The sequence below is a fragment of the Somniosus microcephalus genome, chromosome 3, assembly GCF_052327205.1.
Source record: "Somniosus microcephalus isolate GS21.2 chromosome 3, FLI_Smic_1.0, whole genome shotgun sequence".
In the NCBI taxonomy this organism is placed as follows: domain Eukaryota; kingdom Metazoa; phylum Chordata; class Chondrichthyes; order Squaliformes; family Somniosidae; genus Somniosus; species Somniosus microcephalus.
In genome coordinates, this window is record NC_140989.1 from 310915469 (window position 1) to 310941701 (window position 26233).

Below are 26233 nucleotides of genomic sequence, written 5' to 3' on the forward strand. Positions count from 1 at the left end.
TTTGGATGATCAGCCATGATCTCATTGAATGGCGGAGTAGGCTCGAGGGGCCGAATGGCCTACTCCTGCTCCTATGTTCTATGTTTCTCATTGCTAAGCTATTCTGTTGCTTCAAATTTTAAGGTAACCTTTTGTAGCCTACAGCCTATCTTCCACCTGCTGCTATTACCTGCTGAGCTTATGACTGTACTTCAATGCATTGCTGGTTTCTCATCTTTACTTTGCTGCTCTGTGGATATTGGATAGAAATATGCTTTCTCCTGGGCTGAAGTCATAGAATCATACAGCACAGAAGGAGGCCAATCAACTTGACTGGGGGTGGGTGGTTGCGGGTGGGGATGGAGGTGCAATGGGAAGTGAGTGTAAAAAGAATCTTCAGAAACTGTTTAAATTTAGGTCTTCCAGACTTTGAAAGGAATTGACATAGTTGAACTGGGAATATAGGCCCAGAAATTCGGGTCTCCACGGGTGAGTACGCACGGGGTACTCACCCGTAGGCCCGATGGAAGTGCCAGTTTCCTGCATGCACTGCGCATGCGCGGGAAACCGGCACTTCCGTTCCTCTGAACGAAGAGGTTCAGAGGTTGAACGCGTGCGCGGGGGAGGCTGCGCGTGCGCATCAAACGTAGTTTTTTTTTACAGGCTTCTCCAGGAACATAAGCCTGCAGAATTTAGAAATATAAAAAGCAGGCGTAAGGCCTGCTTTTTACAAGGTAAGTGGTGAATTAATTAAAATTAAAACATTTTTTCCACAAGTTTATTATTTTTAAATACTTTAAAGCAAGGTAAGTTTATTTTTAGCCCCGTTGGAATATAAAATTATTTTTTTCAAAAATTTAAATTATTGTTTAAAATAGTTATTTCATGTAATTTATAGTTTATTTAAAAAGTGATTTAAAACAAAAAATTATTTGAAGGTTGAGTGCTATTTTGGGGCCGTAGTATTTAAGTCTTGACAGCACTTCCTGTCAGACTTATGAATGAAGCATTCCCTGCTCCGATTGGCTGCCCATGGCCCACGTAATCCCAGGGGACGCATCGAACTAACTGCGCCCCTGGGATACGCAAGCACTGCGCGCCGGCAGCTGGACCAGGCCCCGGATCGGAATTCCACGGGGCCCTACAGCTCAACGGCTGGCGTGCAAGGTAAGTGCAGATCGGGGGCTTGCACCTGCGGGAAGCCCCCGACTCGAATTTCTGGGCCATTATTCACGATGGGCTATAAATATTAGGGAGCTCAAGTTAAAATGAGCAAGTTGGGGATAAGAAGCAAAGTCAGAAGCAAATATAGGCTATAATTTTGTGAAATAATTTACCAGGGATGGCTACTGATGTAGACAATTATGTAATTTTGAGGAGAGAAAGCATTGAGGGATATGGTGGGGTTGATCTATCAGAGGGATTATGCTCAAAGTCCATTTACTGGCTTCTGGACCATAGTGACCTTCACTGCTGCCGCCGCTTTCTACAGGATTTTTATTCTCTCCTGGGCTGCCTCTATTCTAGTACCTGCCCTATTTCCTTAGTTTCCTGCTTCACTGCCGGTAAGTGTTCACTCAACATTGAGCTGGCTTTGATCTGCTTGCGCTCCAAATGACCTTTGCTTTGCCACTTGGTTCCCACAGCCACTGACTCCACTCATCCTTCAGCACTCCTCCGTCGCCCTTTGCTCGACTGGGTGGGATTGGTCCTCAAGTTCCCACTGTTGCTCCAGATCGTTTGTGCTCCTCACCTCCCTACAACTCTTCAGACCAGCTCCCTCATCTGCATTAATCCTGGGATTTAATTTTCACTGACCCCAGGTTCACTGGGCTTTCCTGCTCTAGGCCCTTGGCTTTCAGTCCCACTGCTCCTCATTACTATGCAGGTACACTGGACCCCACGACTAATTACTGAGGCTACTACTCACTTCGGCCAAAGCCCTGGACCAAGATATGCTGGCTTGGTTGACTTCATAGCTCCTAAGCTCTCCATTTTCCACTGGAGCATCTCCAGCAATGGGCCCACTGATGGCCCGCCCCTCAAACAGCTCCTGGACTTAATCACCTTCCACATCTGTCTTTTAATTTGGACATTGGTTCGTCCATGCTCAAAATTAACTTTAACTTTGAACTCTGTCTTATCATCTCCTCCCTATTCTCTAGTTACAACCAGGGCATACCTCTTTTTTAATCTTTGCCATGCCTATGTACCCTGACTTCCCTCTAGGTACATTTGTGTGCACATTTTGGCTCCAGACCCATGCCCATTAATCTATCTCTCATTTTGTTTCTTTTCTTTTGACTGCTTTTGAGCCCTTTTCTCCTGTCTCTTCTCCTTCCTGTCACCCAATCATGCTACCTTTTAATTTCTTCCCTCTCGAGTACTTTGACCAGCAATCCCTACCCCAACCTATCCATACACATCTGCTTTTCTGTTCTCCTGCCGTCATCCCAGGTTTGCAACCTCTGAATAAACCCACAGCTACCCACTTTTCTCTCTCGGCATCCTTTAAAGGGCCCATTGAAGCACCCATTGCTCTGTCATTACAAGCACCTACCCCATCCTTCTCCCTTGCCAATCTATCCATCCAGTATTCCCACCTGGGACTAATCTCTCCATCCTCCATATCCCGCTCACCCCACCCACTGCCCCCTTGAACTCTGGCAGTGAATCAACAATCACCTCCAGATCTGCATTTCCCTCCAGAATGACCATTCACTTGTAAGCAAGGCCCTTGCTATCCATAATGTTACTGTGGATGAATGCATTGACATCATGGCTTTGATGGAAATTTGACTCATGGGTGGTGGAACCATGCTCCTTTAATGAAGCCTCCCTACCATCTGCCCTGCCCAGACTGCCATAGTGGTGGTGTGGCCCTTATTACTAAATAACACTTTGGTCTCTCCTCCTATTCCTCTAGCACTTTTTCCTCTGAGCACCTAACCTTGTTCCACCCCTTTCTCCTCTCTCTTTTAAAATCCTCATTCGTTACCACCATCCCAAGCCCCACCTCTTGTTACTCATTAAGGTATCCTCACTCCTTTCCTCCCTCAGCATCGGCATTGAACTCCTCATCCATGGCGATTTCAATCTCCCTCAATTCACCTTGCCATCTCTGCTCTGTTTTCACTGCCCTCCTATCCCTGCTTAACCTCTCCCTACATATAAATTGTCCCACCCATATTCATAGCTTCCTCCCCAACCTTGCTATCTCAAGAATCTATCATTGCCTCAATCACAGACACGGCCATCTTTGATAACTTACTTGATCCCTCACCACTCGCGTCCCCCTTCCAACACTGCTTTCTTCTGTGTATGCCCCTAGAAAAAAATCTCCCTCAAGTCACTTGGAACTGCAATTTCAAACTCCCAATTGTCTAGCCTTTTGCCCTCCATTTGTCATAATACTTCTGCAGCTGTTGATCTCCTTCAAATCCTTCAAATTTGCCATCACCCTGTCCTCAAAAAAAAAAAAAAAAAAAAAAAAAAAAAAAAAAAAAACCACCCTTGACCACTGCATCCTTGCAAGCTACCACCCCATCTCCAACCTCGCTTTTCGTCTCAAGTCCTTGAACGTGTTGTTGCCTCCCAAATCCATGCCCATCTTTCCCGCAACTCTGAATCCCTCTAATCAGGTTTCCACCCCTGCCACAGCACTGAAATGGCCCTTCTCAAAGTTACAAATGACATCCTATGTGACTGTGACCGTGGTAAGCTATCTCTTCTCATCCTTCTCGACCCGTCTGCAGCCTTTGACATGGTTGACCACACCATCCTCCTCCAACGCCTCTCCATCATCCAGCTGGGTGGAACTGCAGTCGCCTGGTTCCACTCCTATCCATCAAGTTGTAGCCAGAGAATCACCTTGAAATGCCTTCTCTTTCTACTCCCACGCTGTTACCTCTGGAGTTCCCAAGGATCTATCCTTGGCCCCCTTCTATTTATCATCTACATACTGCCCTTCGGCAGCATCATCCAAAAACACAATGTCGGGTTCCACGTATATGCTGATGACATCCATCTCTACCTCACCACCACCTCTCTCGACCCTTCCACTGCCTCTGATTTGTCACGCTGCTTGTCCGACATCCAATATTGGATGAGCAGAAATTTCCTCCAACTAAATATTGAGAAGACCAAAGCCATTGTCTTCAGTCCCTGCCACAAACTCTGTTTCCTAGCCACTGACTCCATCTCTCTCCCTGGCAACTGAGGTTGAACCAGACTGTTGCAACCTCGACATTCTATTTGATCCTGAGCTGAGCTTCCAACCCCATATCCGCTCTGTCACTAAGATTGCCTACTTCCATTTCTGTAACATTGCCCATCTCTGCCCCTGCTTCAGCTCATTTGCTGCTGAAACCCTCATCAGTGCCTTTGTTACCTCTAGACTCAACTATTCCAATGTTCTCCTGGCTGACCTCCCACCTTGCACCCTCTAAACCTGAGCTCATCCAAAACTTTGCTGCCCATATCCTAATTCACATTAAGTCCCACTCACCCATCACTCCTGTGCTTGCTGACCTACATTGGCTCCAGGTCTGGTAATGTCTTGATTTTAAAAATTCTCTTCCTTGTTTTCAAATCCTCACTATCTCTGTAACCTCCTCCAGTCCTACAAGCCTTGGATGTCTCTGCGCTCCTCCAATTCTGGCCTTTTGCGCATCCCTGATTTACATTGCTACACCATTGGCGGCCCTGCCTTCAGCTGCTTAGGCCGTAAGCTCTGAAATCCCCTCCCTAAACCTTCTGCCTCTCAACCTCTCTCTCCTTTAAGATGCTCCTTAAAACCTACCTCTTGACCAAGCCTGTAATAATATATCCTTATGTAGCTCGATGTCAAATTTTGAAGTGCCTTGGGTCTTTCACTATGTTAAAGGCACTATATAAATACAAGTTTTGTTGCTTAATCGTTCTTTCACCACCACCTTTGATGCCCTTGTCCCCAGTAAAAGCATTATTCTAGCTCGCCCTGATTGTTCCCCCTGATATGTACGAACATATGAAAAATGACCCTTTGGTCCATCCAGCTTGTCCCACACAATTGTGATACCTTGTGTAGCACACTATATATACACTCTACCCCACCTGAAACCATGTGATCTCCTTGGAGAGGTTAAAAACCCGTGCTAATTTGGTGGGGTGGTGTGCATAAATCTGGGACCTTCCTCTCCGAACCCGCCAGGCGATCAAAACTAGTTCAGGAGATCGTTCTGGCCATGAATTCCCTGAAGTACGTAACTTTTTGTAAGAAGTGACGTCCGCTCCAACCACAAACGGGTCCAGCTCTCCCTTGAAGAAATTTAGCGAGTTGACATTCACTGCACGAGGCGGCAGCCCGTTCGTGGTCCACTATTCTCTGGGAAAGGAACCACCTCTTGACATCTAACCTAGGTCTGGCCTTTCACAACCCTGGTTTTCCCTAACCTATTGGAATAAACTGTTAACTGGAACACAATGTATTCCCTTCATCATCTTTTAAAGCTCAATCAGATCACTCCTAAGACTACGCTTCACTAAAGTGTAAAGTGTAGAGTCCCAACACTTTTAACCTATCTTTAGAACTAATATGCTTTATACTAGGTATTAGTCTACTGGCCCTCCACTGCACCCTTTCCAAAGCCTCTTTCACCCATCATGTGAGAAGACCAAAACTGACACACTATTCCAAGTGAGGCCTGATCAAGGTCTTATACAAAGACAAAATAGTAAAAGAAAGACTTGCATTTATATAGCACCTTTCATGACCACTGGACATCCCAAAGCACTTTACAGCCAATTAAGTACTTTTTGAAGTGTAGTCACTGTTGTAATGTAGGAAACACTGCAGCCAATTTACACACAACAAGCTCCCACAAACAGAATTGTGATAATGACCAGATAATCTTTTTTTACTGATGTTGGTGGAGGGATAAATATTGTCCAGGACACCAGGGATATATCCACATAAAACCAATGAATCTAACCCAGCCAGTTATCAAACTCCTCCCAATCATTAGTAAAATAATGAAAGGAGTCATCAACACTTGCTCAACATGCTCTGTTCTGGTTCCGCCAGAGCCACTCACCTACACCACTAGAGGTGCATCTGGGGTGTCCGCCTTCACCCAAAGACTGCACGTTGCAGTACAACTTTCCAGTTGGGGTGGGTGGTTGCTGGGTTCCCCCCACCCCCCCAAACTCCTTGAAATAACTGAAAAATGACCCTAGCTCTTCCCTTTGTAACTAAATTTAAAGTTTAAAAAAAACCTTCAGCGTCCGGGCTACAATCCTAACCTGGATACCTAGTTAGGACCCACTTGTGCTAATCAGTAGCTTGGTAGGCCGAGCACTGCTGATGAAATGCCAGGGCCCATGTCCTTGCCCCCTCATGCCAATGGATTTGTTTGGAGTGGGCAGAGGCTCTGCCTCCAACAGGTCATCCTTCTGAACCACTGAAGTCACATTACGAAGTGCTGTCATAATGTTTAGGGAATAGTAAATATTTATGAAAATCGAGTTGTACATTAATCTGTCCCAAATTTAGTGCCTACAACAGGATTCTGGTGTGTGTCTATATCTAGCTATCCTTTTTAAGTGTTTCCAGTTACGTAACTAAATCTCATTCATGTGATGATTATGGAAAATATGTTTTATAGGAAAACTGTGAGAAAAGAGACTATAAACATCAAGTTGAACCTGAAAACTTGGATTATCCTCTGTGTGCCACAAGAAATGACCATTGTAAATACTGTCCTGAATTCACTGGTATGTCAACAAATTGCAGGTGCTTGCATTAATGTTTTGTGCTCTACTCATGGTTTTACATTATAGTTAGATTTGCCGTTATTAGTTATGTGCATGCTGATTTTTTTTTTCTACTTTTACCCCTTTGACCTATTAAGAGTCTGAGACGTGTTAGCTGATACTGCAATTCATTGCAAGGGATTGTGAAGAATGTTCCTCTTTACTATTCAGCAAAATGTCACTCATTTGGGGTGAAAATAACTAATTTTGGTTTAAAATTGCTACCTATTTTGATGTTTGCTAATCTTATTGAACACAGCTGCATTTCTCTAACTAATCATGCAGCTGTGCAAAATTGTGTAGCAGTGTGAAATGGGCATGGGGTGAAATAATTTTTTGTGCACAGAATGTGCATTAAATATAAGTTCATTTTCTATCCCTTTTTTTAAGCACACTAAAGGATGCACTGCCGTATTCTGTGCCCTTTCAGCAAAATTGAGTTCTTTACAAATATTTCTCAACCTGTAAGAAAGCTGGGATTTGGTATCCTGACCAATATATGCCAGTAACAAGACAAATCTTTAGCTCTCTTTTAATTCCTAAGGAACCGTCTGCGGTTTTACTTCCCAGCAAAAGTCGAGATGATTGATGCCAGACTCTGCACACTGAATTGTCTTGCACTAACCAGTTTGGATCAAAATGAATTTAATTTACTAACTTTCGATTAGCTTATCCTCAAGCTGCTGAGTTAGTGAGTTAGTCTAATCATCAAATAAAAAGCCAGACCACAGGTCGTCCACTAAGCACACTTTATTGGTTACAAATCACAACTTAGTTAAAGTTGAACTCACGAACACTTAATAGCCATACATAAATGTGTTAACATTTTGTAACGTGTTCTTTTTGGAATTGTTATATAGTTCAACGCTGACACCATATTGGTTATAGTTATATGGCTTTATTTGGCATAAGTATGAATTAATACATTACAGTATTTAAGCAGTAGTTTACTAAGTACAATTGAGAATTCTATTACCTGTTGTTGTCATTTGCATAGAAGGAGTGACCCATTTCCCGTACCGCCTACTCATATGCTTGTTCACCTGTCTGGTGCCCTCCGTAGCCCTTCTACACCGAGACCCCCAAACCCCCTAGGATATACCCCAAAAACTGGAACTGCATAAAAATCCATCCAACCGGGGCTGGCACGTCTGTGTTCAAGCACAGGCTTTGGGCCTCCCTTATCTGTTGCTTAGTCTTAGCAGAAGCTTTTTCCTGCTTTCTGTTCCAGCAGTTGATGATGCACCCTATGGACCTTGAAGACAAGACGACTTCTAACTGTAAATAAAACCTAGATTCAACATTTCTTTTCCCTAATTCTAACAGAAGAGAAATAAAACTTAAGTAATAAAACTATAGATTAGCATGCTTAATATTAAACTGCAATCTAGCAAAGCTTAATATTGAAGAATAGTGAATATTTGATTATATTTCGACAAATTTCAAGAGTTCTTAGTATGCATACTAAGTCAGAAAAGAGATAAGAGATAACGATGTAAACAGTTTCAAATCATTCTTCCATCCCTTCTAGCAATAACAATTAGCTTGCAATAACGAGGATATGTGTGATAGTTTGTCATCCTGCACCTGCAAAAAGCCAGCTTGAGTCTAAAAGCAGTGTATTTTGCAGAACAGCAGTTCTAGCAAAAACTTGGTCATTTAACTCTTGAGCCTCGACCCGCTAAACACTCTCTCCCAAACCTATATTTTAACAAATGTAATCAGTTACCTAACAAAGCAGTTGAGTAGCAAACCATTAATGGAAAATTACTAAACAAAATGAGTAGCAAAGGTTACACGGACTATTCTTCAGCACGAACGGGTGCTGAGTATTAACTATAGCTGTGATCAAAGTCTGAGGTTATAAATTGGTGAGATTACTTATAAGAGTAATTCCTTCGATGGGTAACAAGTTAACTGTTTTGAATAGCCAGTTTGTCAAATAGCTCAAGTCTATGTGCGGGATTAACGTTCAGAATTTACATGACCTCATTCTCATGAGCGGCATGGTTGGATCAATTTCTTTATTTCCCTGGAATGCAGATGTTAGCTTCTGGAATGTTGCGTTGATTAACTCCTTTGCGGCGGGGATATCTGTTTCATTTGGATCTCTGGTTCCGACAACCCACCTTGCACACGAGTGACGATATGACCAGGCTTCCCTCTCGCCTTTCTCAATCTCGGAATACTCACAATTAAGTGACTCTTAGCTCTGCCTGTAACGGGCTTGTAGCCACAATTAACCTCTGTCCTTTAAAGTGCCTTGTACTGGTAAGGATACCTCCTACACTAATTAAGTAAAAGTTTTGCAGAAGAAGAGAGGAAATAAGTTTTCTGATTAAGAGACTAAGAAAGACTGCTACTTCTACTGAAGACGAAGAAAAACGCTGCTTCTGAGACCCAGCTGTCTGAACACCGCGCCCATTTTTCTGTCAATCTACCCCAATAATTCAGTACTGAAGCATATATCTGCAGACAGGTTGGCTCCACTTTTACAACCCTCCTCCAAATGCCCCTTCCCCACCCCCAACCCTGCAACCTTGCTTTTAACAGAGATCCACACAAATTTGAAAACCATGACCTGTTTACGACTCACTAAGTGCTTCTTTCCTGGATTTGAGCCAGGGACAATGAGTTCACAACTCTTTTTTTATTCGTTCCTAAGATGTGGGCATCGCTGGCAAGGCCAGCATTTATTGCCCTTGAGAAGGTGGTGGTGTGCCACCTTCTTGAACCGCTGCTGTCCCTGTGGTGAAGGTACTCCATAGTGCTGCGAGGGAGAGAGTTCCAGGATTTTGACCCAGCGACAGTGAAGGAACGGTGATATATTTTCAAGTCAGGATGGTGTGAGACTTGGAGGGGAACTTGAAGGTGATGGTGCTCCCAAGCACCTGCTGTCCTTGTCCTTCTAGGTGATAGAGGTCGCTGATTTGGGAGGTGCTGCCAAAGAAGCCTTGGCAAGTTGCTGCAGTGCATTTTATAAATAGTATACACTTCAGCCATGGTGTGCTGGTGGTGGATGGAGTGAACATTTAAAGTGGTGGATGGGGTATCAATCTAGTGGGCTGCTTTGTCCTGGATGGTGTCCAGCTTCTGGAGTGTTGTTGGAGTTGCACTCATCCAGGCAAGTGGAGAGTATTCCATCACATTCCTTACTTGTGCCTTGTCGATGGTGGAAAGGCTTTGGGGAGTCAGAACGTGAGAGACATGCCGCAGAACAATCAGCCTCTGACTTGCTCTTGTTGCTACAGTGTTTGTGGCTGGTCCAGTTAAGCTTCTGGTCAATGGTGACCCCCCAGGATGTTGATGGGGGATTCGGCGATGGTAATGCCGTTGAATGTCATAGGGCGATGGTTAGACGCTCTCTTGTTGGAGATAGCCATTGCCTAACACTTGTGTGGCGTGAATGTTACTTGCCACTTATCAGCCCAAGCCTGAATGTCGTCCAGGTCTTGCTGCATGCGGGCATAGACTGTTTCATTATCTAAGGAGTTGTGAATGGAACTGAACGCTGCAATCATCAGCGAACATCCTCACTTATGATGGGGGGGGGAAGGTCATTGATGAAGCAGCTGAAGATGTTTGAGCTTAGGGTGATGTCCTGGGGCTGAGATGATTGCCCTCCAATAACCACAACCATCTTCCTTTGTGCTAGGTGTCATGACTCATGAAATAACACTGGGCGGCCAGCTGGTGGCGCCGTCCAAGGAGTATAAATACTTGGGTGTGGGCCCAGCTTGCTCAGGATGTTTCTGTAACCAGGAACTAGTGATGTAACTAGAAATCTCATGGTTTTGAAACAATTGATTAAAGCCTTGTTTTATACTCAAACCAAGTGCTCAGCAGTCTTTTTACATCAATTTAATCAACTGTGTATCGGCTCCACGCTCTTGAGTAATTTCGGGAACAGCCAGCTACGACTTCAACTGTAGAAGGGAACTCCGACGCAGTAATCAATCCATCCATCATGGACAAACTACTCAGACCCGCCCGTCTTGACCTGGACCCGAATTCACCTACAACTGCTAAGGTATGGAAACACTGGTATCGTACCTTCAGCAACTTCCTCAGGGTGTGGTGAGAATGTTCCTGATAAATTAGAGATACTTGCCAATTATGTATCTCCTCATGTGTTTGACTATATCGAAGACTGTGTCGACTATGACTCCACTATCCTAATATTACAGCGACTATATGTTAAGGCCCCAAACGAAATTTTTGTTCGGCATCTACTGGCCACTACTCGACAACAACCTGGGGAATCACTTGACGAATTCCTTCAAAAGCTTCGCAGGCTCAGCAACGATTGTAATCTTAAAGCTGTCACAGCTGAGCAGTACCAGAAGGAGCTAATTCGTGATTCTTTTATTAACGGAATTACGTCTCCCTTCATACGCCAGTGTCTGTTGGAGAATAAAACCCTCGAGTTACAGACTGCCTATGACCAGGCATGTTCCCTGGACTTAGCAAAGAGGAATGCAGATACCTATCTTTTACCACGTGCACGGGCTGCTGCTAATCACTTTTGATGACTCCTTCGATAGGCCTCGGGCGGAAGCCCTCACTGATGATGACTCCAACCTTGCGGATGATAACCCTACCCTAGAAGCCTTCACTGATGACGACCCTGCCCTAGCGGTATCTTGGCAATCTGGAAGGAAGTGTTTCTTTCGTGGCGGTGCATTCCACTATAGGAAATTTTGACCTGCTCGTAACGCAACCTGGAATTATTGTAGTAAGAAAGGCCACTTTTCTAAGGTATACTGGTCGTGAGCCCCTGTTAGTTTTGCAGCTGCAATCTATAAAACTGCTCCTCCCCCAAGAACCACTACTAAGTTTACAGCGGTCAAGGGTAAAACTGCCCCTCCTCCCATCACAGCTGTTTTTCCCCAAAGTCTGTCCCATGAAGGTTTCGGTAAACGGTCACCTTTTGAGTGCACTAATCGACTCATGCAGCTCTGACAGCTTCATTAGTGAGCGGGCTGTCAGTAAGTTAAAACTGCGTATTTACCCCTCGGACAGGGAAATTGCAATGGCTCTGACGACAAAAGCCGGAAGAGTTGGTGGTCAGTGTCTTGTCGACCTTATTCTCAATGGCCGCACTTATTTCTCCACCCGGCTCGGGGTGCTCAAAAACCTATGCAGTGATGTGCTCCTGGGACAGTATTTCCAGAAACAAAACAAAAGACTCACTTTCGAGTTTGGAGGGTCAAAGCCAGAGCTTACTATTTCCAAAGTACCGTTTTGTGCGCTTCCAGCGGCTTCGCTCGACGAGCCCTCCTTGTTTGCCAATCTTTCCCCCCTGATGTAAGCCCATAGTCACTAAATCACAACGTTTCAGCCAAGATGATCTATCCTTTATCGAGGCAGAGATATCTCTCCTTCTAGCTGACGGTATCATTGAGCCATGTTCATCTCCCTGGCGGGCTCAAGTCGTCGTCGTTAAAATATCCTCTGAAGCAACACAAGAAATGTCTTTGCATCGATTACTCGCAAACTATTAACCAGTATACCGACCTGGATGCCTACCCACTACCACGCATCAATGACATGGTCAATAACCTTGCCAACTACAAGGTATTTTCAACTTTTGATTTAAAGAGCGCATACCATTAAGTACCATTAAAGGACTCTGACAAAAAGTATACGGCCTTTGAGGCCAATGGTCAGCTTTCAGTTTTGTCGCCTTCCATTTGGGGTCACCAATGGGGTGGCCGTCTTTCAACGGGCAATGGAGAGCCTAGTCAAACAGGAGAACTTAACGGACACTTTTCCATATCTGGATAATATCACCATTGCTGGTCATGACCAGAAGGAGCATGATGCCAACCTCCAGAAATGTTTTGATGTTCTCCGTCGTTGCAACTTAACCTTAAAGGAGTCCAAATCTGTGAAATCAGTAACATCAGTCAACATCCTTGGCTACTGGGTGGGCAACGGTGTCATCAAACCGGATCCGGAGCGACTTCGTCCACTTCAGGAGCTCCCTCCCCCTACGAATCTCGGCTCTCTTCGTCGGGCACTCGGCGTGTTCGCCTATTATGCGAAGTGGATACCCCACTTCTTCGACAAGATCCAGCCCCTGCTTCACGCAATGTCATTTCCATTGGAGGCAACAGCTATTTCAGCTTTCAACCTCCTCAAGCGACAACTGGAAAACGCCACACTTCGTTCCATTGATGAAAATCTCCCTTTCGTGGTCAAGTGTGATGCATCGGAGGTGGCGATCTCGGCTACCTTGAATCAAGGTGGTCGACCCGTTGCATTTCTGTCCAGAACTTTGCAGGGTAGCGAGCTCCATTATCCTCCTGTCAAGAAGGAGGCTACGGCTATCATCGAAGCAGTACGTAAATGGAGTCATTTTCTCGCTCGTCGCCATTTCACACTTATAACCGATCAGCGCTCCGGGGCCTTTATGCTGGATAACCAGAAGCACACTAAGATCAAGAATAACAAAATACAACTCTGGAGGATGGAATTGGCCGCCTTTGGCTACGCCATACATGATCGACCCGGCAAAGAGAATGTGGCCCCGGATACCCTCACGCGTGCATTCTGCTCTTCTATGTCAACTTTGACTCTTGCGGATCTTCATACTGACTTATGCCATCCTGGCGTAACCCTTATGTTGCGATCTAAAAATCTCCCATTTTCTACGGAAAATGTGAAAAAAACTTGCTCCACCTGTAGAATCTGTACGGAATTAAAACTGCAATTCTGCCGTCCATCGGATGGCTCGCTCATACACGCTATGCAGTGACTCAGCATTGACTTTAAAGGGCCATTGCCTTCCTCAACGCGAAACACCTACTTGCTTACTATGGTGGACGAATATTCACGCTTTCCCCTGTCCCAATATGCTTACTTCCACAGTGATCAAATGCCTCGATCAGGTCTTTTCCCTTTGCGGTACAGCCAATTTCATCCACTTTGATTGGGGTGCCTCCTTCATGTCAAGCGAACTCAAAAGTTATCTTTCCCAACGGGGAATCGCCACAAGCAAAACGACACCGTATCATCCCATCGGTAACTGACGGGTTGAGAGATACAACGCTATCATTTGGAACGCTGTTCGTCTTGCACGGAGGTCACGCAACCTACCAGACCAGCAGAGGGAAACTATGCTCCCTGACGCGTTACATTCCATCAGGTCTCTTCTTTCGATGTCCACCAATGTCACTCCTCGCGAGCGATTCTTCAGATTCCAGCGTCGCTCCACTCCTGGGACGTCCCTACCGTCATGGTTGGCAGCTCCCGGCCCCGTGCTGCTCCGACGATTCGCCCAATCTTACAAAAACGATCTCCACGTCGACGAGGTGGAATTAACAGATGTTAATCCCACTTACACGCACGTGCGGTACCCTGATTGCCGGGAGTCCACTGTTTCACTCCGAGATCTTGCTCCCTCTCCAACCTGTCCCACGGACTTAACTGGTAGAGGAACCCATGGTAATGATACCGACGCTCTGCGCTCCTTTGAGGATGACGCCCTACCTGGGACATCAAGGGGTCTGCCGGCTACTCCACCGGATCAACTTGGGCAGCCGAGCGCTTCCCATGGGATGGCCACCCGAAGCCAGGACGCCAGTCAATCCCCGGCTACCAACCAAGATGACGCCAGCTCTGCGCCTGTGGAGACCCGCACCCGGAGTCACTATCTCCCCAGTCTTCCGCAGGTCGATCAAGGCGACATGGGCCCCGTCGATCTACCAGTACGGACCAAGCGACCCAGGGACCAAGACACGGTCCGAGGAGACGTGCCTTCCAGCCACAAGCGAAGATCTAACAGACTGCGCCTGTTCGTGGTCCGCCTAATCCACTAGAAGGAAGTTGTTGTAATTCCAAAACTTTGAGGCGGGGAGGATGTCATGAATCTTATCATGACTCATGAAGTAACACTGGGTGGCCAGCTGGTGGCGCCGTCCAAGGAGTATAAATACTTGGGCGTGGGCCCAGCTTGCTCAGTATGTTTCTGTAATCAGGAACTGGTGATGTAACTAGAAATCTCATGGTTTTGAAACAGTTGATTAAAGCCTTGTTTTATACTCAAACCAAGTGCTCAGTAGTCTTTTTACAGCACTAGGTATGACTCCAGCCAGTGGAGAGTCTTCCCCTGATTCTCACTGACTTCAATTTTACTTGGACTTCTTGATGCCATACTCTGTCAAATGCTGCCTTGATGCCAAGGGCAGTCATTCTCACCTCACCCCTGGAATTCGGCTCTTTTGTCTATGTTTGGACCAAGGTTATATTGCGGTCTGGAGCCGAGTGGTCCTGGTGGAACCCAAACTGAGCATTGGTGAGCAGGTTATTGGTGAGTAAGTGCTGCTTGATTGTACTGTCGACAACGCCTTCCATTACTTTGCTGATGATTGAGAGTAGACTGATAACATAAGAACATAAGAAATAGGAGCAGGAGTAGGCCAATCGGCCCCTCGAGCCTGCTTCACCATTCAATAAGATCATGGCTGATCTGATCCGAACCTCAAATCTACTATCACTCTCCATCCCACCCGAACCCATGTGATCTCCTGGGAGAGGCGAAAAACCAGATTAAAAAACCCAATGGCCAATTTGGGAGAAAAAATCTGGGAAATTCCTCTCCGACCCATCTAGGCGATTGAAACTCGTCCAGGAGATCACTCTGTCCCTGTATTTCCTACAGTGCTTACCTTCTGTAAGAGGTGATCTCCACCCCAGCCAGGAACAGTCCCAATTTACTCTTAAAGACTCCTAGCTGGCAGCCTGTTCCCGAGGTCTCCACTAATCCCTGTGAATAAAACCATCTCCTGAAATCTAACACAGAATTAGAACACAAGAAGTAGGAGCAGGACCAGGCTACATGGCCCCTGGGCCTGCTCTGCTACCCACAGGGCCATGACCGTTCCGAACCTAGACTCATGTCCAATTTCCTGCCCGCTCCCCAAAACCCTTAATTCCCTTCCCTTCTAGGAAACTGTCTATTTCTGTGTTAAATTTATTTAATGATGTAGCTTCCACAGCTTTCTGGGGCAGCAAATTCCACAGACCCACTACCCTCTGTGAAGAAGGTTCTCCTCATCTCAGTTTTGAAAGAGCAGCCCCTTATTCTAAGATTATGCCCCCTAGTTCTAGTTTCACCCATCATTGGGAACATCCTCACCGCATCCACCCGATCAAGCCCCTTCACAATCTTATATGTTTCAATAAGATCGCCTCTCATTCTTCTGAACTCCAATGAGTAGAGTCCCAACCTACTCAACCTCTCATATGTCCATCCCCTCATCCCCGGGATTAACCGAGTGAACCTTCTTTGTACTGACTCGAGAGCAAATATGTCTTTTCTTAAGTATGGACACCAAAACTCTATGTAGTATTCCAGGTGCGGTCTCACCAATACCTTGTACAACTGCAGCAATACCTCCCTGTTTTTATATTCTATCCCCCTAGCAATAAAAGCCAACATTCCATTGGCCTTCTTGATCACTTGCTGCACCTGCATACTAACTTTTTGAGTTTCGTGTACCAGGACCCCCAGATCCCTTTGTACTACAGTACTTTCCAGTTTCTTGCCATTAAGATAATAACTTGCTCTATGATTTTTCCTGCCAAAGTGCATAACCTCACACTTTCCAGTATTGTATTCCATCTGCCAAATCTCTGCCCACTTACTTAGCCTGTCTATGTCCCCTTGCAGGTTTTTTATGTCCTCCTCACTCACTACTTTCCCTCCCATCTTTGTATCATCTACAAACTTTGATATGTGACACTCGGTCCCCTCCTCCAAATCGTTAATATAGATTGTAAAGAGTTGGGGACCCAGCACTGACCCCTGCGGAACACCACTAGTTACTGATTGCCAGTCTGAGAATGAACCATTTATCCCAACTCTCTGCTTTCTACTGGATAGCCAATCCTCCACCAATGCCAGAATATTACCCTCAATCCCGTGATTTTTTATCTTGAGCAATAATCTTTTGTGTGGCACCTTGTCAAATGCCTTTTGGAAGTCCAAATACACTACGTCCACTGATTTCCCTTTATCCACCCTGTATGTTACTTCCTCAAAGAACTCAAGCAAATTTGTCAAACATGACTTTCCCTTCATAAAACCATGCTGACTTTGTCCTATTAAATTATGTTTATCCAAATATCCCATTACTGTCTCCTTAATAATGGACTCTAAAAATTTTACCAACCACAGATGTTAGGCTAACTGGTCTATAGTTTACAACCTTCTGCCTACTACCCTTTTTAAATAAGGGTGTTATATTAGCAGTTTTCCAATCTGCCGGGACCTTTGCTGAGTCCAGGGAGGTTTGGAAAATTATTACCAATGCATCCACAATCCCTACCGCCACTTCCCTCAAGACCCTAGGAAGTAAGCCATCAGGTCCAAGGGATTTATCCGCCTTGAGTCCCATTATTTTACTGAGTACCATTTCCTTAGTGATTTTAATCGTATTTAGCTCCTCACCCCCCCCTAGAGCCCCCTGTTTGTCCAGTGTTGGGATATTCTTAGTATCCTCTACCGTAAAGACTGATACAAAATATTCGTTCAGCGTTTTTGCCATCTCCATGTTTCCCACCATTAATTTCCCGGTCTCATCCTCTAAGGGACCAACATTTACTTTAGCCACCCTTTTTCTTTTTATATAACTATAGAAACTTTTGCTATCTGTTTTTATATTTTTTGCTAATTTACTTTCATAATCTATCTCCCCTTTCTTAATCAATCTTTTAGTTATTTTTTGCTGTCTTTTAAAGACTTCCCAATCTTCTATCCTCCCACTAGATTTGGCTACCTTATATGCCCTTGTTTTTAGTCGGATACTATCCTTAATTACTTTACTTAGCCACGGATGGCTATCTTTTCTTTTACACCCTTTTTTCCTCAGTGGAATATATATATTTTTTGGAAGTTGTAAAATAACTCCTTAAATGTACACCACTGATCATGTACCGTCTTACCCCTCAATCTATTTTCCCAGTCCACTCTAATCAATTCCACTCTCATACCTTCATAGTCTCCTTTATTCAAGCTCAGCACGCTTGTTTGAGATCCAACCTTCTCACCCTCTACTTGAATATGGAATTCAACCATGTTATGGTCACTCATTCCAAGGGGATCCTTTACTAGGACATTTTTAATTAATCCTGTCTCATTACACAGGACCAAATCTAAGGTTGCTTGCCCCCTGGTCGGTTCAGTTACATACTGCTCAAGAAACCCATCCCTAATACACTCAATGAACTCATCCTCAAGGCTGCTCTGCCCAATTTGACTTGTCCAGTGAATATGATAGTTAAAATCACCCATAATTATAGCTGTTCCCTTATTACAAGCCTCAACTATTTCCTGATTAATACTCCGTCCAACAGAGTTGCAACTGTTCGGAGGCCTATAGACTACGCCGACTAGTGTTTTTTTCCCCTTATTATTCCTTATCTCCACCCAAACTGTTTCACTATCCTGATCGTTTGACCCAATATAATTTCTCTGTATTACAGTGATTCCTGCCTTTATTAACATAGCCACCCCACCTCCCCTTCCTTCCTGCCTGTCCTTCCTGATTGTTAAATAACCTGGTATGTTTAATTCCCAGTCATGGTCACCCTGCAGCCATGTTTCTGTAATGGCCACAAGATCATACCCATATGTAGCTATTTGTGCCGTTAACTCGTCCATTTTGTTACGAATGCTACGTGCATTCAGATAAAGAACTTTCAAATATGTTTTGTGACACTTAGTTCCTGCTTTTTACCCTTTTACTACTTTACTTTTTACTCCATACCTTCTGTCCCTTCCTGACACGCTCTGGTTTTTAATTCCTCCACTGCTACCTAAGTCTAAGACCTTCTCCGTTGTCCTTTTTATTATTTGCTCTCTCAAAACCTCCCCCCCACTAATTAGTTTAAAGCCCTCTCTACAGCCCTAGTTATATGATTCGCCAGGATTCTAGTCCCAGCACTGGCCAAGTTAAGTCCGTCCCAACGGAACAGCTCCCTCCTGTCGCAGTACTGGTGCCAGTGTCCCAAGAAGCAAAACCCATTTTTCCCACACCAGTCTTTGAGCCACGCATTTAACTCTCTAATTTTATTTATCCTAGCCAAATTCGCTCGTGGCTCAGGTAATAATCCAGAGATTATTACCCTTGAGGTTCTGTTTTTTAATTTGACCCCTAGCTGCTCATACTCCTTTAACAGAACCTTCGTCCTTGTCCTATCTACGTCGTTTGTACCAACATGTACCACGACAACTGGATCCTCCCTATCCCACTCCAAGTTTCTTTCCAGCCCAGAAGAGATGTCCTTAACCCTGGCACCGGGCAGGCAAGACAGCCTTTGAGACGGTAATTGGCCGGATTAGATTTGCCCTGCTTTTTGTGGACGTGACATACCTGGGCAATTTTCCAAATTGTCGGATAGTTGCCAGTGTTTTGGCTGCACTGGAACAGCTTGGCGAGAGGCATGGGTAGTTCTGGAGTGCTTAAAAGCCTGTATTCAATGTTTGGAAGGCTGTATTCACTTTCCAGCACTCTGTTCAACAGCTGAATTCCATATTGTCGGGGCATCCTCAAGCATTGTGTAGATTATTTCCCTTACAAATTTCAAAAGCAACCCTTCGGGCAATTTTATAGGGCACTATTCCTTCAAACCGAAGATGCAGTGGAAAAATGCATCTGTATAGTAATGGTACTGAGGCACTGGATAACTAGTTGAAAAGCTACTTGGCTTTTCTAAGTGGTGTGCATTGGACTCGTCCAACTGCTAATTTGTGCGGAAGTAGAGGAAGAGTGCAAAGCCTAGTTCACGAAAGCATTACAACTTATAGTTGATGGAGTATGGTCCTGGTGAAATTCTGTCTTTGGAGTTGAGGGCCAACTGACGAACAAGCAGTGGATACAGCAGGTGTGGAAGCAACCATGCAAGTCATGAATGTGGTGTCACAAGCCACATTTAATGCTCGGTAACCCATAAACCAACCTGTTGTCACTCTGGAATGATATCCTTAAGATATATATGTAGTGGACACTTCCTAGAAACCATGAGTTCTTTCCCTGTAGTAGCAGACCATCTGAATATCCATAGTGTGGTATCCTTTTCTGTTGCTGAATGACATGATGTCACACAGATGCTTGAATAACCACATGATTGCGGTCAACAACGACTTGTACTCTGAGGCTCACAAGTCACAGAATGTAACACTCGAGTCTACTGCAAAAGAATCAATTACCTAAGCTTGATGAAGCAGCAGTCCCTGATTAGGCTATACCCCATCATATACTGAGCTGCTTCATCCTCATCTCCCATAATATGTATAACTGTGCTGGTATCTGCTTCATGTGAGGGTTCTGAGGTATGTAGTGCTCTTCAAGTGCTGCTGATGATCCACTGGATTTTCCTAGTTTTGTAAAGAAAGCTGATGGTATATTTAGGGGGAATTTTAACCCCCGAGAAGAGGTGAGGTTAAAATGATTGAATTCTGGATCGGGACTGTCGTGATCAATAACATGTCATTCTGTGGTGGACACTAGGTGGAGCAGTAGAGCTGTATGTATAAGACAACACTACCCAGCTATATATTATATTAAGACTACATTACCCATGAGGCTAGGCTACCCACAAGGCAGCAGTCAAGATGGAAGCCTCTACAAGATGCTGTACAAGTCCACATGTGCTCAATAAAAGTAACTAGCAAAAGCTAGCTGTGTTCATAATAAGAATGTCTATTTATTAATGAACATAACAGGGACCACAAGCCAGCTCCAATGTGCCCACTTCCGGGTTTAACAGAGATGCGTTTGGATGCCGGCAAGAAAACTACTCACAAGTCGGGGATTTAATTATTGCGGGCGTGTACTTATTGGTGCAATTAACGTCCTTGGTAGATGTTAATGAGGTCTTTGTAAATAGATTTTAACTTTGCTCTAAATTTAAGGTGTGTAGCATGGGTTTCCCTTGGTTCGGGAAACTGACCAGTGAAACAGAGGCAAGTTTGAGTTGCAGTTCAGGTGGGTGTTTAAACTTGTCATTGCCCCATCTGATTAAAAGGACACTTATTGAAGCTGGTGTCTTAGTTCCCTCTGCCTAAATATAGAGGGGCCGAGGTTGCAGGAGGCACTAACCATTTCACAGGGTTTACGTACGGAGACTCTGCTTCCTTGACCTCTTGGAAGAGCAGTGCTTTCGCAGACTGAGGTTGTCACGTCAGGTGGTGGCCGACATCCGCAGCCTCCTAGAGAAAGACCTGCTGCCTGTTGGACTTGGTGGGTCACTGGATTGTTTGCCAGGGCCAATAATTATGTAAATTTCCCGTGATGATAATAGCCAGATGAGCGGGCACTCTGATTCGCCTCTCTGGCTGGATTCCCACAGATACAGGATGCCATCGACTGCATACACCTGGTTGTATTCCTTGGAATTTAGAAAGTTATGAGGTGATTTGATCAAAGTTTTCAAAATATTAAGGGAAACTGATAGGGTAGATAGAAATAATTTCCACTCGTTGGCGAGTCTAGGACTAGGGGACATAGCCTAAAAATTAGAAGCTACGGTAGCGTAGTGGTTATGTTACTGGACTAGTAATCCAGAAGCCTGGAGTAATAATCCATGAGACGCAAGTTCAAATCCTACCACGTTAAAGCTGGGGGATTTAAATTCTGTTAATTTTTTAAAAAAAACAACAGGAATTAAAAAGCTAGTATCAGTAACGGTGACCACTGAATTGTTGTAAAACCCATCTGGTTCACTAATGTCTTTTCGGGAAGGAAACCTGCTGACCTTACCCGGTCTGGCCTTTATGTGACTCCAGACCACAGCACTGTGGTTGATTCTTAACTGGCCTCTGAAATGGCCTACTCGGTTGTACCAAACCGCTACGACAGAGTCAGCACTGTGGGAGTAACTTCACCACAGGACTGCAGCGGTTCAAGAAGGTGGTTCACCACCTCGAGGGCAATTAGGGATGGGCAATAAATGCCAGCCTTGCCAACGATGCCTACATTCTGTATAAAACGAATTTAAAAAAACATATCTTTCAGAAGTAAAGTTGGGAAACACATGCTAAAGGTGGTAGAAGTTTGGAACTACTGCAAACAGCAGTTGATGCTGGATCAATTGTTAATTTAAAATCTGAGCTTGGTAGATTTTTTTAGTTAATCAAAGGTACTAAAGGATATGGGGTAAAGGTGGGTATATGAAGTTAGGTCACAGATCAGCCATGATCTCACTGATTGGTGGAATAGGCTCGAGGGAGTAAATGGCCTACTTGTGTTCCTATCCAGGCACCACCACTGCAACCAGTAGTTTTAATAAACCGCAAGGGATATTCAACCACATGAAGAGCTTCGTGCAGATTTGTGCCATTTTTTGGGAGCTGACATACATTCATGCTGCTGCAACATGCCTTTTCAGTTCAGGAATGAGACTGGAGGGCTGGCTCGTGGGAGACATGGGATATTCCTTTCAAACTTGGCTCATGCCACGTGAGGAATTCCACCAATATGGCGCAGGAGTGCTTCAATGAGTGCCACATGGACCAGCAGGTGTGTCTGTGGTATATCCCATGTGGCTTCAGCGGAGGTAGAGACAGGCCGCTGAGATCCTTGCCCTGACTGCTGAGATGCTTTTGGCCTATGCCCTCTTGATATTGGAGCTGCTGAGGGCCTTGTCAAAGACTGCTCCACCTGCACCTGAGGCCTCATGTTGGGTACTGGCTGAGAGGCAGTGGGGGCAATGTGCGAGAAGTGTGTGCTCTTTGAGTGGCGTACCCACTTCCATGTCTCCTTTTGCCATCATCTCTCTGCTGGGTCAGCGCCACATCACTCTTGCCAATCTGCTACAGACCAGCTTGGAGGAGATCAGTGATGCATTTTAAGGCCATGGATATGATCTGTCACCCTGTTTAGGCAGCAGACAAGTTGGCATCCAAAGCCTGCACAGCCCATGGTCATGGCCTGCATGCACTCATTTAAGAGCCGTGCTTAAAGCTCCTTGGAGACAGCCACTCTCTTCATGGTAGACATTCTCGCAATTCCCTGCACCACCGACTCACTATAGATCGAGTTGGACTCCTCCATTGGAGAGTGTGCGTGGCATGTCTGTCGGTACCTGGCTAAGTTGCTAGCATTCTCCTTCTCAGTGATGGTCCCTGGGGTTCAGCATTTAATTCAGCTGACCGGAGCTTGGAGAGGATTGCGCACCACCCCAGCCCCCCCCGGAAAAGGACGCTCCGCAGCTGTCCCTGCCATTTGTGTGTGCTTGTGGTCATGAGTTGTGAATTACCAGGTGAAATCTCGACTCACTGTCAAAGCGGACCCACTGAAGTGCGAGTATTTGTGCTGGTGTATGGCTGTACGTCCTGTGACGATGCACCCTCGAGGAGTAGGGATGTCCTGTGACACCCTCTTGGCTGTCCTGTGATACTTGCTGTATGCGTGAAGGTAATGGAAGACAAAAGAAAAGGATATGATTTAGTTGTGGCAAAGTCACAATTTTAACAATCACCATACTCCGTCGCCTTGCAGTTCAGTCATTGATGAAATAAAGAAGAGAGAGCTGGGGGTATTTGTGCACAAATCTTTGAAGGTGGTAGGACAGGTTAGCAAAGCAGTTGATAAAGCACATGGGATCCTAGAAGCCTAGAAGTACAAAATCCAGGAAGTTATGCTAAACCTGTATAACTATACTAGTTTGGCCATAGCTGGAGTATTCTGTCCAACTCTGTGCACCACACTTTAGGAAGGCTAAGGAGAGGTGTACAGATGAGATTTACTAGAATGGTTCCAGGGATGAGGGATTACAGTGCATAAATACTGTGGTAACGAGCAGGTCAGAGGCTGGGTATTCAGCGGCAAGTGTCTCGCCTTCTGACTCTCAAAAGCCTTTCCAGTATCTACAAGGCACAAGTAAGGAGTGTGATGGAATACTCTCCACTTGCCTGGATGAGTGCAGCTCCAACAACACTCCAGTAGCTCGACACCATCCAGGACAAAGCAGCCCGCTTGATTGGCACTCCATCCAACACCTTAAACATTCACTCCCTCCACTACCAGCGTACCGTGACTGCAGTGTGTACCATCTACAAGATGCACTGCAGCAACTTGCCAAGGCTTCTTTGGCAGCACCTCCCAAACCCGCGACCTCTTCCACCAAGAAGGACAAGGGCAGCAGGTGCATGGGAACACCACCACCTCCTCCAAGTCGCACACCATCCTGACTTAGAAGTATATCACCGATCCTTCATCATTGCTGGGTCAAAATCCTGGAAATCCCGACCTAACGGCACTGTGGGAGTACCATCACCACACAGACTGCAGCGGTTCAAGAAGGCAGCTCACCACCACCTTCTCGAGGGCAACTAGAGATGGGCAATAAATGCTGCCATTGCCAGCGATGCCCTGATCCCATAAACACTTTTTAAAAAAAAGTTAGAGAAGCTGGGGTTGTTCTCCTCGGAGTGGAGAAGGTTAAGAGGAGATTTGATAGAGGTGTTTAAAATCATGAAGGGTTTAGATAGAGTAAATAGAGAAACTGTTTCCAATGGCTGAAGGGTCGGTAACCAATGGGCACAGATTTAAGTTGAATGGCAAAAGAACCGGTCACCTTAAACGAACCAGAGGTGACATGAGGAAAACTTTTATGCAACGAGTGGATAGGATTTGGAATGCACTGCCTGATAAGGTGGTGGATACAGATTAAATAGTAGCCTTCAAAAGTGAATTGGATAAATACTTGAAGGTGAAAAAATTGTAGGGATATGGGGAAAAGAGCAAGGGAGTGGAACTAACTGGATTGCTCTACAAAAGAGACAATGCAGACGCCTCCTTCTGTGCTGTACTACCTGTATTCTGTCTCTCAGTGAAATTTGTAATTCTGTCACCAACTATCTGCGAGCTCTCTCTCTCTCTCTCTCTCTCTCTCTTGCGAGCTCGCTCTCTCTCTCTCTCTCTCTCTCCACTTCCGACAGAGATGGACACAAATGTGCCATTTAACTTCAGGGCCGCCTCCTCTGCATCTGAGAGTTGGACTATTTATGGCGGACCACCTCCAGTCCTGTCCCTCTCCCTTGCATTTTGCACTCTCTTCGACAAGGGGGAAATAAAACAGACCAGTGAGTGAGTGAAAGTCAGGTGTTCACCTGATGGATGCAGTGCATTCGGTGATGGTGACTGAGACAGATGCATCACATTATATAAGCATTGGAGTGAGTGGCAATGGTGGATGTATAAATGGGGAGGGGATGAGGTGCATGCAAAGTGAAGGCTGGGTGCTGCTGAAAGCTGAGTTAATGTGAAACACCTGCAAATCAAAATTAATTGGTACAGTTGAGATCATAGATTCAGACTAGCAGAGTTGACTTCCAGGTTTCACCCATGCAATTCCATTTCCCCACTCGGAAGCTACCTTCATATTAATATCAGGACCAATAAGTACATAAGCACATAATCATTTCTGCACTGCATTGTCATGAACATGTTAATTTAACATGCAAATCATCGAATATCTGATTAATATGCTACCATTAGTTCTGTTCTCTCGTCCAGTCTCCGCACGTACAGTGCCTCCCAAACTTTTGTCTTTGTCAACAAACCCGCCATTACTTGTTGAGAAGATGTCACTACCTTCAAATGTGAGGTCCCATACCTATTATGCTGTGCCCTTTTATCAGGGTGGATGATTTCCTCTGGTTGTTTAAATAGTAAGGCATCACATTTTCTGTGCCAATATAGCAACCCACCATTAAGATGGGAGCATACTGTTCTTGCGTGGGAGAAAGTCATGTTGTGCTGTCATCCAAGAAACCAATAACCACTACCTTTTAATGTATGTAAACATCCCAAGGCACTTCACAGGAGCATAATCAGACAAAATTTGACACCAAGCTAAGAAGGAGATATTAGGAAGGGTGACTAAAAGCTTTGTCAATGAGGGTTTTAAAGGAGAAGAGCGAGGTGGAAAGGTTTAGGGAAGGAATTCCCAATGGTGGGATGAAGGAGAGGGGGATACAAGAGATGCCAGAGTTGGAGGAACGCCAAGTTCTTGGAGGGTTGTAGGGCTGTTGGAAGTTACCGAGTTAGGGAGATGTATGGATGGATATGAACACAAGGGTGAGAATTTTAAATTTGAGGTGCTGCTGGACCGGGAGCCAATGTAGGTAAGCAAGCACAGGGGTTATGGCTGAGCGGGATTTGGTACAGGTTAGCCTATGGGCAGCAGAATTTTGAATTAACTCAAGTTTATGGAGGGTGGAAGATGAGAGGCCGGCAGGGGGAGGATTGAAATAGTCGAGTACGGAGATAACAGAAACATAGAAACATAGAAGATAAGAGCAGGAGAAGGCCATTCGGCCCTTCGAGCCTGCTCCGCCATTCAATGAGATCATGGCTGATCGTCCAAATTCAGTACCCGGTCCCTGCCTTCTCCCCATATCCCTTGATCCCTTTAGCCTTAAGAAATATATCCAACTTTTTCTTGAATA

The 26233-nt window shown here is 45.1% G+C and overlaps 1 protein-coding gene across 1 annotated transcript in view; it reads left to right on the plus strand.

Moving 5' to 3' along the window:
• Positions 1-26233, plus strand: part of LOC147122140 (uncharacterized) — a 366564-nt gene that overhangs the window by 50308 nt on the left and 290023 nt on the right. Inside the window, exon 5 of the mRNA XM_085982904.1 lies at positions 6624-6732. Coding sequence (XP_085839030.1) covers positions 6624-6732 — 109 coding nt within the window. The remainder of the gene's footprint in view (positions 1-6623; positions 6733-26233) is intronic.